We start from the raw sequence: 15,999 nt of genomic DNA on the forward strand, positions 1-15,999 counted from the left end.
GCTCACACCTATAATTCTAGCTACTTGGGAGGCTGAGATCGGGTGGAACACATTTTGAGGCCAGTCAGGGCAAATAGTTTGTAAGATCCCATCTCCAAAATAACCACACCAAAATGGACTTAGAGGTATGGCTCAAGGGTCAGAGCACCTGTTTTGAAAGCACAAAGTGAGTTCAAAATCCAATCCCACCAAAAAAAAAGAAAACACTGAACTGTCATAGATAAAAACGGTCAAGAAGACCAAGGAGACATGATAACTAAACCGAAGGTGGGATCCTGGACTAGATCCTGGAACAGAAAAAGGAAGTTAAAGGAAAAAGTGGTAACTTCAAACAAGATACATAGTTAACAGTATTATGCTAATGCTAATTTTCTGATTTATTAATTATAACATAATTATGTAAGATATTCAAAGTAGAAGCTGGGTAAAGGGCATATGTGAACTCTCTGTAGCTTAACTACTTCCTGAAAGTCTAAATTTATTTCAAAATAAAAAAGTTCAAGTTAGCTTAAAATATGATATTCATAGTTAACTTGGTAATACATAATAGCTATCATTGTTTAGCCTTAAAATCATTAAGTTACACTAAAGTACCCTTCAATTGCTGAAGCTATAATACCTATCATTAAAATCTCCAACTGTGAAAAATGTAATCAATAAAATACATTATAGATCTCATTACCTGTAATTTTATAGCCATAAGCAGCTAGCTGTCCAGCCATGTATTCTCCATCTGAATTGTTATGTGAACAACCCCATGTTCGTATCCAAATTTTCTGTATGCCTGGAATAGTGCTGTTAAGTAATCAATTTTTTTAAAATGTCAGTTTTGTTAAGTGATTTTTTAAAACAAAAGACACTAGATGACTTCAGGACATATTACACAAAAAAGCAAACTGCAATCAATTCACATGCAATTCATTAAACATACAAATTTAATTCAAAATTTGCTAGTATATCAAAAATCCAAAATCAAGATCAAATAAAAACAGAATTTTAAGAAGAATCTCTATAGAAAAAAAAATCTCTGAACTGTATTTTCGATTCCTCCTACTAACCATACTACTAATTTAACTCCTAGAAAGATGCATACAAATAATAGCACAGAAAATGACTGTAGCAGCAATAGCTAAAGAAACATTAAGCCTATCTGCTCAGACTCCTATATACTAGTTGCAATTTTTATCTACCTTAAAACTTACAAATATAAAAGCTTTCACCCAACAGCATTATTGAAAGTATTCCATCTATTAAAAAAAAAAGAGTTCTAGAACATATAATATCTTTAGGAAGAAAAACAAAAGCACTCTCAACTTGGATGGCCCTAACAATTTACAAGTAAATAGAAATTACTGTAAAGACATGTTCAGGACAAATTTGATAAATTTTAGTCATTAAAATATAAGCAAATTTCAAATTCGTAAATTTTAAAAGTGTTCCATACAAAATACTGAGTGTATTAAAACTTTCCACAGTTTATTAAATAATTATAGACTTACATAAAACTGTACAACTATGTTGTCCTTTCTGGAAGTGTCATATTAGAATTTCACTGACTATAGTCCTACCACAATAGTGTAAACAAGGCAATTTTTGTGCCCAATGCCTCTCTATCTGGCTGGTAAATATTCACAAATTTGCTAAGAATAATCAAATGTCCAAAACACCACTGTCTCATACTAACTTCAATAAAAATTTTAATTTGAAAGTAACAGAAATATATACCAACTACCAATGAGATTTCTACTGACCTACAATCTGTCTTCAAAGAACATCCAATTTGACATCTTTTTTTAACTAATTATCTTGCCAGATTTTAAAACATTCAAATTTTTTAAAAACTGTCTCTTATCAAAGTTCAAAGATTCTAAAAAAGTGATATTATGCATATCACACAGACCAATAGTGCCAGCTCCAACCCTGGAATGAAAATGAATATAATTTCAAGGAAAAAAGCTTACCTATCACTTGGTGGACTATTTTCCTCTTGCAAATCTGTTTGGGTATTTCGCTTTCGCACTTTTGGAACAACATACTTTCTTGCAAAATGTCTGTCCTGTGGCTTTGAGTCTTCCTGTGACACAATATCTTCTATGTCATCCAGCAGTGTATCACAGGATGCAGAGGGCATTTTTTCTATCACATAAAAAGTTATAATAAAAAAAACACAGAATTAAGAAAATCTAAACACAGCATCACTTGTGAAAAATTCTCACCAAACTTGAATCTCATCAAGCTTTTAAGATCTAACTTCAAGTTTACAGAGAATGAAGGAAACAAACACACACATACACATGGAAACAATCAGACAAGTCCTACTGATAGTGTCACATGCCAAGATTCAACTGGAACTATTTCTTCAACAAATGGAGAAAAAAATAGGACGGGACCTTTTCAAGATTAAAGCAAATATCAAAGCCTAGTAATTCTCCATCAGCTATAAAAAGACATTGGTGTTGAGGACAAAACCACCACAACCTCCAGTGCTTTGATGAGTCCTCAGATATATGAACTTTTAGCCAAGCATCCACAATTTCATATTACTAGAGGGTTGCAGCTCTCTATAAATTTGCTGTGGCTGAACCAAGAATGAAGACATACACAGATTTCTACAGAAATTATAATCCCATTAAATATTTTGAAGAGATGAAGGCTGACATCTTTTGGAGTACAAATGATTTTGGGATGTAAAGAATGTCTTTGGGTTGAGCCTCACAGAAGTTTGTCACTGATCCGAGCTTCTAAACTTTGAAACATGACTTTGTAGGTATGGCACGAAACAGTTTCTCTTGATATATAATTAATCAATTTTAAAGGGCCAAACAACTAATACAATTCATGTTCTTGACTGGGTATTACCTTATCAACCAACTATGATATACTAGGAAAAAAATCAGAATATGAACTGGATATTAGATAATCTGAGGAGTACCATAAATCATTAAATATAAAGTATCAGCCTTGTGTTGGAAATTTACTTTTTAGAAATGCATACTGAATATTTAGAGGTAAAACAGATCTATAATTTATTTTAAAACACCTCAGGAAGAATAGACTAGGATATTGGAGAAAATGCTGACAACTGAGAAATCTAGAAAGTATTTGGTGTTCATTATCTTATATTTTCCTGAATGCTCAAAATTTTTCCAATTAAAAGAAAATGTGAGCACAGCATCAAAGAAGATAAACATACTTTTTCCCTATCCAGCCAACAAAATCCAACTAAAACTCTGGACATCATATATTGAAGAAAAAACAAAAAACAAAACTTTGGAAGATGGAGAAAAGACAGACTGGCTAGGGACCTCAGGCCCAAGGAACATGCTGATGAGCTCCTCAGATCTCCTTTCGCCTCCTGTATTCCAAACTTCCCACTGAAGACATCAGCAGCACAGAGATGCCAATGAGTATAAACAACAAAAGGCCCCAACAAAATTCAAAAGAACAACAAGGCAGATTAGCAAGATCAGAAGCTTTTCAATAATAACCACTATAGTCCAGTTAAACACACCACACACACACAGAGCAGTCTCATCACCTGGCAAGCTATAAGGTCTAAGTAGGGAGGCGTGTCTGGGTGCGTGTACTGGGGTTTGAACTCAGGGCTTCACACTTGCAAGACAAGACCCCATCTCCAAAATAACCAGAGCAAAATGGAGTAGAGACATGGCTAAAGCAGTAGAGCATCCGTTTTGCTAGCACAAAGCCCTGAATTCTAACCCCAGTCAGCCACTCCCTCAAAACAAAAAAGATGTTTTAGAGATAGGTCTATCATTATGCCCAGGTTGGCTTGGACCAAGATCCTCCTATATGCTTCCCACAGTTACTGGGATGTCAGCTACACACCATCATACCCAGCTTTTTTTCCATTGAGATGGGGTCTCGTAAACTTTTTTGCCAGATCTAAGACTCAGAAACATTCTATACATGACTCTGTCACTGTCAGTATCCTCACATTGATATCCAGTTGTGATATTGTATTCTTTTATAGTTTAACCAGATGCTACGATTATGGGACTGGATAAAGTATACAAAGATCTCAGACTAATGTTTAAACTGCAAGTAATCTATAACCACATTAAAATAGTAATTAAGAAAAAAACAGTACCTGGGAAAAAAGAAAATGTACTTGAGTACACTGAGTGATAATTCTACAATAAGCAAATCCCTTGCAGGATCATCACACCAACTCTGAAGAAGGCAGTAGTGTTATTCTCACCTTAAAGGTGAGCAAAAAGAAACACAGAGAAGTCAAACAAGGTTTCCACACCAGGTGAGTCCAAGCCCATATCCTTTGTGCTATCTGCCTATTTATTGTGTATACACTGAATGACCACTGTTGCTCATCCAAGTCATCTGAACCACAGAATTAAGTATCATCTATTCTTTCAGGAGGCTTAAAACCTATCTAGTAAACTTCCTTCATCTCCTGGATTCCCATTTTTCCATGTCATTCAGTTAACAGACTGACTTCCAGCCAAGCTTGTTTTTGTGCCCTTTACTCTGTTATATGTTCTTCACAACCATAACAAATTATGTGCTGTCCATCAGTCAAACCTGTGTTCAAATGTCAGCTAGATTTACACTTTGGTAAGAACAAAAGAGAAGTAATACCCAATGTCAATCATTAATACTGGTTATAGCTAACATGCATACCACTTCATCATTTCCTGGACATAGGAATGGGGCACATTACCCAAGTCCTCCAGAGTAACCCATCTTTTTGGTGTCAATGACTGGTTCAGGGTTGGTCACAACAAGAGCAACCAAAAAGAAAGGACTGTGAGGCTAACAGTCCTTTCTCTTCTGTTAGTTGTGGACTAACAGAAGAGATGGCTTCTCTTTTCACTGACGTGGCTAAATTAGGAGGATGTCAACTTGGGGATACCAGGGGCCATCTTGCCTGCCACAGAAGCAAGCCTACTGAGGAATGAAGTCAATAGGAGCTACAGAGATAAAGAACCATATTGACATCATTTAAGCACTTGGATCCAACCAATGCCTGAATTCAGGTGCAGCCCTACTCTGCCCAATTATATGAGCCACTAAATTTCCTCTGTAGCTTAAGTTCACTTGAGTTGGGCTTTCAGCTCTTGCAAACAAGAGCCTTGACCAACTCAGATCCAGGTTAGTCTTTCCCGAATTGGTTGTTTACTTGCAGTAGCACTCAATGAATAAACAGTTCTGTGGTCAAATGAATGTAGAAAATTCTACCTCCTTACAGATCCACAGTGCACATAATTAAAGACTTTGAAAAACTGCAGTAAAGAAATTTTAAACTCATTTAATACTAGGAATCTTCTAAAATATCATTTCTCATAGATCTCCTCTTAAAGAAGAAAGATGGGACTGAAAACAGGAGACCAGAATGATGCAGACTCTCAAGCCCTCATACACCCTGCAGATGGATGACTTCCTGGGATGACACTGGGAAATGAGTTTTTTGCCCATGTATTCTACCTTCCAATCTGTTACTTTGAATAAACTGTCCACTCCATAAAAGCAATCCTCCTTCTCTGACCAAATTGAGCACAGAATTCTAGCAATGCTCCTCCTTCCTGTATTATCACTACCTCGTTGCTGAATCATCACTGTCTGGAGATAAACATACTGTTATTTCTCCCATTTAAAAAAAAAAAAAAAAAAAGCCAAAACCCTCTCTTGATCCCACTTCCTGCTCTGAGCTCCACTGCATTTCTCTCCTTTAATAAAAAGCTCCTAGGAAGAGCTATCTATATTTACAGACTCAATGTCCCACTCCTGTTTTCCCATGAACCATTCACATTCCACCAAAATTGCCTGTCACGATTTCAGTGACTTCCAGTGTTATGTACAATGATCAATTCTCAGTCATCCTAAGAGACTCCATTTGCAGTACTTGACATAACTGACCATTCCCTCCTTAAGGCATTTTCCTCCGTGGCTTCTAAGGTGCCACACTCTCCTGGTTCTATGCCTACCACATTAGCCACTCTTCAAGTCTCCTAGGCTCATTCCTTCATCTAATGTCTCAGCATTGGAATGGCCCCACAGCTCCATTACAGGAGCTCTTCTGTAGTTACAGGCACTCCCTGGTGATCTCATTCAGTCCATAGCCTTGAAATACCAACTGTATGCTTATATAACCAGCCCCACTCTTCCCTGAACCTCAGACTCATATGTCCAAATGCTGATGGGATACTCCTGCATGAATGTCTACTAATTATTTCAAACTTTAAAAATCAAAAACAGAACTCCTGGTCCTCTCCCCTCCTCACTAGATCCTCTCAAACTGCCCATGCCCCAACACCTTGGAGACAGGATCTTGTATGTAGCCCAGGCTGGCTTTGAACTCATGATCCTCCTGCCTCAGCCTTCTGACCACAGAACTGGGATTACAAGTGTATACCACACCACAACACCAGGCTACTCCACATTTTTTTTAAAGGTAATCCTGCCAGTTTAGATCAAAAATCTTGAATCATCCTTGACTCCTTTTCTTCCTTCAAGCTAAATCCAATCCACTAGTTAGATTTACCTTCAAAATCTACTTAGAATCTATTTGTGGCCACATCACAAATAGAAGACCCAAGCCAACATCAACTCTTGCCTGGATTATTGCAACATTTAGACTTTCCACTTCTACCCTTAATTCCTCAAAACCTTTTTCAGCACAGAAATCAGGATCCTTTTAAAGCTGAAGTTCACTTCAAACTTCTGATAAACCCTTCCAACAGTACTTCATCTCTGAGTAAAGGGCAAAATCCCTACAAAGATCTGCAAGGACACAAACAATCAGCCTCCTGTTACCTCTAACCCCATTTCCTATCAGTCCCCTCTCTTTCTCCTCTCAGCCTCACAGCTTCCTTTCTAGTTCATATTCACCAAGTAAACACCCACTTCAGACTTGTTCTTACCTGAAGTGGTCTTACTCAAGATATCTATGGCTCACTCACACAAACCCTTCAGCACTGTGCTCAAATGTCAGCAATGCAATGAGAATCCTTCCAAACCACCCTCACCAAACATCTCACCTCCCCCTACAACACATACACACTTCCTATCCCCCTTCAAGAGTCTTGTTTTTTCACCACAGCACTCAATCACCTGCTTATACATTGTTGGGTTTTTGCTGTCTCTTTCTACCAGAATATGTATTTCATGAGTGTAAATCTTTATGTGTGCTTATTCACAGCTTTACCTCAGGTGCCTAGTACTATACCTAGCAACTAGCAGGTTCTCAAATTTTTTTTTTTTACTGTAGACTAGAGTCTAGCAAGATAATGGACTTTGCTACCTCTTTTTCTACCTCTTACTATCCTAACTGTACTAAGCTTTTAGATACTATGAGCAAGCCAAACCAGTTTGACTCCAAGGCCTCCACAATTGCTATTCTTCTGCTGGAATACCAGCCTCCAAGACATTTTCAAGGCCTGATGCCCACTTCTCCATTCAAATGAGACCACCTTAAGCCTTTCCCAACCATTTTATCTACAATAACCACACTACCCAAGCATCCCCATAGTCTCACTAACCCTACTTTATGCTTCATTTTTCTTCACAGCACTTACCTGCCTGACACCATATATATCACTGCATGTGTCTTTCCCACTACAACCTAGGTTTCATAAGCACAAGGATGTCATCTCTTCACCACTATCTCCACAACACCTCTAACAATACCTAGTACACAGCAGGATTAATATTTTTTACTAAATGAATGGAAACAATGTGTGTTTATGTTGAATTTACCTAGTCTTTCTATAACATAGGTAAAATTCTCAAGTGGGAAGTTAAAGTAAAAACCCAGTCCCTTGGGTTTCTTCTATCATTATCATTCTATGAAATAATTGAGAAAGGTGAAGATCAGGTAGTGCCTGTAAGTATTACTAAGAACTACTGAAGGATTATGAATAACTGAATAACATATTAAAAGCTATAGGTTTTTTGTAAAAACTACACAATTTTTACATTCCATACACAACTGTGTACAGAGCCACTGGAGGAAAATAGAATAGAAAAAAAGAAGGATGAAAAGAATCCATTGCAGGAGAGAGAAATACCACATCATTAAAATTGAGGAAGAAGGGATTATTGCTAAACTTCTTATTGTACAGAACTAAAGTTCTGAGAAGTTAAAGGATTTGTACATTGACAGAGCTAGAATAAGAACCCAGGCCTCCTCTCAATACCATGCTCTTCCCGCTATGGCTTTGCCTCACCAGAAAAGTACAAACAAGAGTCTAGTGTAACACTGAGAAATAAACACATCCCAGAAAACAATGGGCAAAGGAAGAACAGACAATTCACTTAAGAAATAACAACAGCCAATAAAAATAGGAAAGAATGTCAAGTATTCAAGCAATGAGTTATTTTTCATCGACCTTAATGGTATTTAAAAAAAAAAAAAAAAAAAAAGACTGACAAAAACTCTGTTACTTGAAAACATGGTAAAACTGGTATACCATTTCTGGAGGGCACCATGACAATAGAGTTCAAGCTTTTAAATATGCATATCCTTTGACCCAGAAATTCTATTACTAGCAATTCACTTTAAGGAGACAAAGAAAATAAAAATGTAATGCAGAGGTTCTTAAACCTAACTGCATATCCTAAGCACCTACGATTTCATTCATCACTATGAATAAGCTGGAGTTTTTACTTCAAACCAATAGATAGAACTGTTTAAGGATTCATACATTTTTAAATAACATGAAAATGAAAGTTTAAAAATAAAAGGAAAGCAAGGTAATAAATAAGGCAAAAAGATCATGTAAAATTATCTTCAAAAGTGGAGGAAATCAAGTTTAATAAAGGGAATAAAGATAGAGAAATGGGAAATACTGAAAATGATAAAAAGAAAGGATGCAATATCCTACAGTAGTGATTACTTACATAGATGAGTTATTAGGGGAATTTTCATAATATGAAATTCTCACATTCCATTCTGAATTAAAATCTCCAAGAGCCATGTGAACTTAAAAACTGCTCAGGTAGGGACTGGGGTTTTAGGTTAGTGGGGGAACACATGCATGAGTCTGTAGGTTCACCCTAGCAAATTAAAAAAAAAAAATCCTGCTCAGGGGATGTCACTAATCGTCCCTGATTAAAAACCACATTTCTCACTGGGTGCACCCCTGTAATTCCAGCACTTGGGAACTAAATGCAGGAAGATCTCCTTCCCTCATTCCAGTCACCTGAGGAGTTTTTGAAAATTAACTTGGATTCAATCCCCAAGAGAGAAGGAAAGTGAGGCAGGAGGGGGGAGGGAAGAAAATGGCACAAATGAACCCCAGATAAGTTGGATCAATCTCTGGGAATGGAGCCTGTGCAATTTTTTTTTAATTTTCCAGTAATACATGTGTAGTTACAGCTGCAAACTAATGCCCTACACTAGTAATTTTCACAGTGTGATTTACATCATGTGAAAATTGTTAGAAGTGAAAATTCTTGGACACCCCACCACCACCGACATATTGAATCAGATATTCTTAATTTAACCTGGTAATATTTAGCAAGCCCTAAATATTAATAAGCATTCAAGTTGGAGAATCACCGTCCTAGAGCTATTCTTTCATAAAAATCACCTAGCATTCATGTTAAAAATACATTACTTGGTCAGCTGATTTTTAACATGAGTATGAAAACAATTCAATGTAGAAAAGAAGAGACTTTTCAAGAAATGGTGCAGGGACAATTAGATAGCCACATGCAGAGAATGTAGTTGGATCCCTATCTCACATCATACACAAAAATTAACTCAAAATGAATCACAGACACAAATTACACTACAAAATCCTACAAATAACATTGGTATAAATCTTTGTGACATTAGAAAGGCTGGTTTCTTAATTATGATGCCAAAAGCACAAGCAACCAGAGGAAATAATGTTTCCTTCTTCAAGGATACCATCAAAAAAGTGAAAATGGGAGAAAACACTGGTAAATCTTCTATCTGTTGAGGGTCTAGTATCACAATAAAGAATTCAAACCAACAACAAACAACCCAAATTAAAACGTGGTGAAAGGATTTGAAAAGATCTTATTTCCAAAAAAAGATAGGAACGGCCCATAAGCACATGAAAAGATGTCAATATAATTACCCACAGGGAAAACTACAAGGATACACATTTTCACACTCACTAGGATGACTAGAATAAACAAATTAAAAAAAAAAACAAAAAACAGGTAACAGTGTTGACAGCATATGGATTAGATCACCAACTCACCAACATAAAAAGAAAAAGAGAACAGAGTTAGGACAGTTACAGAACCAAGCTTGAGGAACTCCAAATTTAACTGCCATGTAGAGAACTAGGCTATAATGGAGACCAAGAAGTAGCCACGGAAGAAGAAAGTAAGTGGGCTGGAGATGGCAAAGTAACAGAGCATGTCGGGGAGACCGACATGCTCAATGAAAATGAAAGAGTAAATAAAGCAGATGAATGAAAATGAAAGATTAAATAAAACAAATGAAAATATCTCTTGAATTTACTAGTATAGAAATTATAGCATTTCCATTAAATGATAGTAGCAAATTACTAGGAAACTGGGATGCCTTTGTGCACATTCTAATATGTAACATTCCACTTAAACATAAAATTTTTAAAGCCAGTCAGTACCTTGATTATCTGCAATTAGTCTCAAGTCCTCTTGAAAGATAAGTCTGGAAAATAAAAAGTAATTAGAAAATGCAAGCATTCAATAAGTTCACAAAACCACTGTAAGAACTTTTTTCAAAAAATACCTAAAAAGAATAAAGCCTTCATAAAAGCCTTTTTTTATACAAGGTTAATGACAGCTCACACTACTTCTTAGTGGTTATTGCAGGTGTGTCGACATCTGCCATATCTATAAGCCAGCATCTGGCTACAGTTAAAAATAAAAATAAAAACCGCTGTTCAATACTCCAACACCTCAGCCTAGCGCATGCCAGTAACCAACAACCCAAAGCAGTAGGAAGGCCAGAGTTAGGAATCCACAGCACCTTCTACCCGAAAGAAACATGTTGCCTCCAGATTCGGAGAGGTTTTATGAGTAAAGGAAAATAAAACGTGAAAAAGCAAGCCAACTGCTCCTCTGCACAAATTTCAGATAAATGCTAATAAAGATGCGAAAGGCCTGTCACGTCTCACAGGTTCAAAGAGGTGAAAACTGACAAGGAAGTCGCTTAAAAACACCTGGCAGACCAGCAGCAGCTAAAGGCCCAGCACCCGGTCCTGGCTCTTGGCAACGGCCCCGCCATCCCAAGTCCCCGATCGCAGCTGGCTTCAAGGCTCCTTAATGAGCACTCGGCCCGGAAAGACGGAAACGACAAAAACGAAGCTTCTCCATAAAAACAACTCTAGCCACACTGCCCCGCACTCATCCATGCGCCAAGCTTACCCAGAAGTCGGAAAATAACAGGCTAAAGGGGGGGAAAAAGCTACTCGCCACTTTCAGGAAGCAGCACAGGCTTCAGACGGAGGGCGCCATGACACTTACGTCGCGCCACGCGCGTCTTCGCCGCTCGACGACGGTGGCCCGCACGGACCAGACTGCCCGAAACGCGCGTTCTCTTTCAACTTCATTTATTGGTGCTCCTCAAGTTCTATTGGTTCCGAGAGCGAAAATGCCTCCCAAGTTAATCTGCCAATTCTGATTCCCCCCTGGGCTGAATCCAACACTGTTTGGCTTCTTTTCACCACATTTTATTAACTTTTTCAATCTTTTTGTAGAAAATAACAGTTGGTGGATTAAATTTAATATACACCATTAAACACCAAGCAAGTTTGCAGAATTTCTGATTTGGATTTTTTTTTTCAATGCTGAAAAGGCAGTTTAGCAGATTCCTATAGAGAAAAGAACTTTTTTGGAGTATACTGATTCTGACCTGGATCTATTATCTCACTTTATTACTCTTTACCAAAGACTTGTATTTGGCTTCTGTTTGCCAGAAGAACATTCCCAGTTTTAAAAGTGGAGGACACAGGCTGTGAACAAGAGTCAGAAATGATGAATTCTATGCCCCACTTTGTGTATCACCACGGTTTGGGGCAATCACCTTATTTTGTAAATGAATTTCCTAGTACTCCTCTAATTCAAATGCCACCCTTTTCTCTACTTATCCATGCCTATCAGACAATCTAAACAGTGACCTGGGATCCACTACAGTCCTTGCCCAACTGAACTAGAATTGTGTGTTTACCTTGTCCCATCTTTTTCACCACTGCCAATACTAGGACCTGGGTTATCTTCCTGGTCCTAGCCATATCCATGAGTTTAGCCTCTCCATAAGCATTTGTTTAATGAGTGATTCTACTTCTTTTACCCAATCCAAGTTCAGTTAAGAAAAACATTTTGAATATGCACTCCATAACCCCAAGAGCTGTGCTGGACAGTGGAACTAAAGAGAAAGAAAAAGATACACCCTACTGTGATTTCAAGCTACTCTAAAATAGAAGTTTCAGTAAAGAATAGCAATCACTGTGGAAGATGAATATACAGGACACGAGAGTAATTTAAAGGAAGTGGATGGATTTATTCCAGGTTGGGAAGAGTAAGAATTCATGGAGGCCTGTTGCTCTGAAAGCAACAACAGTGATGAAAAATGTCTACTGCAAAGGGGAGGTGCATGGACCAGGTTAAGGTAGTGCTTTCATGTTAATATATGGACATAATCCTGCATAAACTAGACAATACAAAAGTGTCTGAGCAGATTATTTTCTCAGGAGAACAAATGTGAGGACAATACTTCAGACATAAAGAAATACTGAAAGTCTAAACTGAGGTGTTGACTGTGATGAACAGGAAGGTAGCACATATTGGAAGAGATATCAAGGAGGTAAAATCAGCAAGACCTAGTGACTGAAAGGTGTGACAGAAGAGGATGCAAGTCACTTTTGCGAGGTATTGTCTGATGTGACTAACACAAAAACTTCTCTATAAACTCTCTTTACGTACTTTTAGTCTAAATCATTTGAAAAGAAATTAATTATACAGGAATAACTTATGTACCTGGTATTTTTTAAAGCATTTCTTGTAATAGCAAGACTAGAAACCCTCTTCAGCTCTTCAATAGGGGATTGGTTAAATATATTTATAGTGTCTGTACAGTGACTGAAAAAAATGAGGTTGCTTTTAATGTGCTGTCCGTAAGATATTCTTAAGTGGAAAAGGCAAGTTTCAAGATCCTATATACAGTGTTAAATAAAGTAACTGGAATAAATATATATATATATGTATTATTTCTGGTAAGCTATATAAGTAAGTGGGAATGGGTTCATCTCTGAAAAAAGGAGTTAGGTAGGCCAAAGGAGATGTACTTTTCCATATACATAATTTTGTGCAAATATATTATTTACTTAAAATTGTAAAAAATTAATTTTATAAATAAAATAACATTTGATAACATAATTTAACTATTGCATTATTATAACAGTATTAATTATTCAACAACTAAATTGAACTCTAATTTAGCTTTATATTACTATTTAAGTTTTAAATCTTTTTATTGTGATAACATAAAACTTACCATTTTAGCTATTTTTAAATGTATAATTCAGTGGCATTTAAGTACATTCATTTTTGTGGAACCCTCTCCACCATTCATCTCTAGAATTGTTTAATCTTTTTAAGCTGAGACTGTGCAAATTTACTGACAGCCTATTTCTCCCTCTCTCCAACCCCTGGCAACTGCCCTTTTTTCTATCTACTTCTATGAATTTGACTACCTATCGCATATAAGTGGAATCACACAATTTTTGTCCTTTGTGACTGGTTTATTGTACTTAGGATAATGTCCCTGAGGTTTAGCCATGTTGTAACATAAATGAAAATTTCCTTCCTTTTTAAGGCCAAATAATATGAAATTGTATGTGTATGCTAGATTTGGTTTACAAATTTTAAAGCTTTGTGCTTTGTTTCTCAAGTTAGATTACAAGCCATGCAAAAATAATACAACTCCGCTTGATTTTTGGTTTTTTTATCACACAATTTAACATTGAAGCTTAATAAATGTTTAGTAGTAGATAAATTAATTGGTATATACAAATTCACATTTAAAAAGCATGAGAATCTATAAAATAAAAGGAAAAACTAAGATTTTTGGAACACTTATAAATGCGTACCAATTAAGGACTCTATGTAAATTGTTATGTATATTCATCACAATAACTCTGTAAGTACACTTATAAATTAGTAAATTAGTTGCTTTAACAACTCTATATGAATACTTCAGAAAAAAGGAACTGTATACTTTAACAATAATGCAAAATTTCAAATAGAGAAAAAATATTAGCAAGAAAAAAAGAAAATAATGGCAAGAGAAATGTGGAATAAAGCCTATGAGCCTTCAGAATAATTCAATAATTTTTTTAGCAACACTGGGGGTTAAACTGAAGGCCTCACACTTGACAGATAGGCATTTTTACCACTTGAGACACTCCGCCAGCCCAAAAGATCCAATTGTCCTACAAGTCTTCACTAACTGAAGAAAAATGAATACAAAAATTGGGCAATATGGAAGTGAGAAAATTCTTACTATCTTCAGTGAATAATTGAGAAAGAAAATTGTAAGAATTTAGGATTTAGCTTATGATCTGAGCAATTAGTCATTGTACTTATAAATTTATATCAATCAGTATCTTTTTATGAGAAACAATTCATGTGTTTAACTTATTCTTGAAAAGTGATAAGTGTATATGAAATTTTCTATGACAAATATTAGGTAAATGTAATAGAACAAGATCTAAAACAGATTAATCTAACTCTCCTATGAGATAAAAAGGGCAAGTAATAAGGACTCTTACCTTTTAAAGTTCAGTAAGTCACCATGCATTTGGCAAATATTTTGTGACTTTATATTAGCTTCCTATCTCATGTGACAAAAATCCAACACTAATTTTTTAAGCAACAAAGGGTAGGAAGTAGCACATGCAAATATTGATTTAGGGATTTAGATTGTATCTATAAATTAGTTGTCAGAATAAAGTTCCCCAGTTGGCACCATGCAACTAAAGTAGGAAGATTTTTATAGTGTTGGATGAACCCAAGAAGAAAAATGTCCATTGTAGGAATAGAGGGGAAAAAAAGAAGGAATAGTGTAACTATGCCAAAAACAATTTGTTTGAAATGGATTAATGCTTCAATATGGAGGACAAAAGAGAAGGAAGCTGGTGTGCTTAAATGAACTGATAAAAGATACTAGAAAAAGCAAGATGTGAAAGAGTCTCCTGCTGCTGTCATTGGCTTAATGCTGGATTGTCTCCTCAGAATGTCACCACTAGGGGTCAGAGTGCTATACATCTAATACCAGCTATTCTATCAATTTACACAAGCAGGTTTGGCTCACTTCTATAATTACTTTTATCTTTGCATTCTCCCACTCTTAGTACAAATGGTTTAGAGGCTGTACAAGTGGCCTGTGGCCCACGCAAAGGCAATGAGAACACCACATTCCCTTGACTCAGAACATGTAATCAACACCAGGCCAGAGCAAATTCTGGGCTCTCTGTCAACTGCAAGAATCTAAGTCTGAAGCTTCAAGGGCTACGAGGAGAGGAACACCTGCCTGAGACAAAAGCAGAATTGAGTGATGAAAGGGAGAAATACATTCTGAAGAAAACTATAAGGCCCCTACATCCATCATACGTAGGAGAGGAGGAGTCTTACTTCTGAACTGTAATTTTTTTGAACAAGTAAATCTCCACTTTTTTTTTTCCCCTTAAGCTACTTGGAATGGATTCCTGTCACTTAGAACCAAAAGAGTTCTGGATAATGTTCTTAATGTTATAGATCTCTAATTTATTAAAAAATAATTTTCATTTGCTGTCAAGCTCCCTGGTTGCTCATCAATATCAATTTACACAAACATCAGGCATATGTTATCTCTGTCCTTCAGTAATACATGACTCAATAAATAATACATTTGTTGGACTGGGATGGAACTCAGTATTAGAGCACTCTCCTACCATGCATAATACCCCGGGTTCAATCCCCACCACTGGAAATAATAATAATAATAATAAATTTGTTGAGTTA

At 36.4% G+C, this 15,999-nt stretch overlaps 1 protein-coding gene across 6 annotated transcripts in view; it reads right to left on the bottom strand.

Annotated features, from left to right (window-relative positions):
* The window catches only part of Cdkal1 (CDKAL1 threonylcarbamoyladenosine tRNA methylthiotransferase), a 615,415-nt gene extending 603,940 nt beyond the window's left edge, over positions 1–11,475 (bottom strand). For 5 of the 6 annotated variants that reach the window (XR_012450736.1, XM_074082797.1, XM_074082798.1 and 2 more), the window contains exons 1-4: positions 11,365–11,475; positions 10,602–10,645; positions 1,962–2,136; positions 683–795 (exon numbers count right to left, since the gene is read on the bottom strand). Coding sequence is in view for 5 of the 6 variants with exons in the window: in XM_074082797.1 (XP_073938898.1) it covers positions 683–795; positions 1,962–2,131 (283 nt within the window). In the remaining variant the exon portion in view is untranslated. The remainder of the gene's footprint in view (positions 1–682; positions 796–1,961; positions 2,137–10,601; positions 10,646–11,364) is intronic. The other variant, XM_074082796.1, reaches the window with a different exon arrangement.
* Positions 11,476–15,999: the final 4,524 nt, after the last annotated feature.

The sequence above is a fragment of the Castor canadensis genome, chromosome 8, assembly GCF_047511655.1.
Source record: "Castor canadensis chromosome 8, mCasCan1.hap1v2, whole genome shotgun sequence".
Lineage (NCBI taxonomy): Eukaryota > Metazoa > Chordata > Mammalia > Rodentia > Castoridae > Castor > Castor canadensis.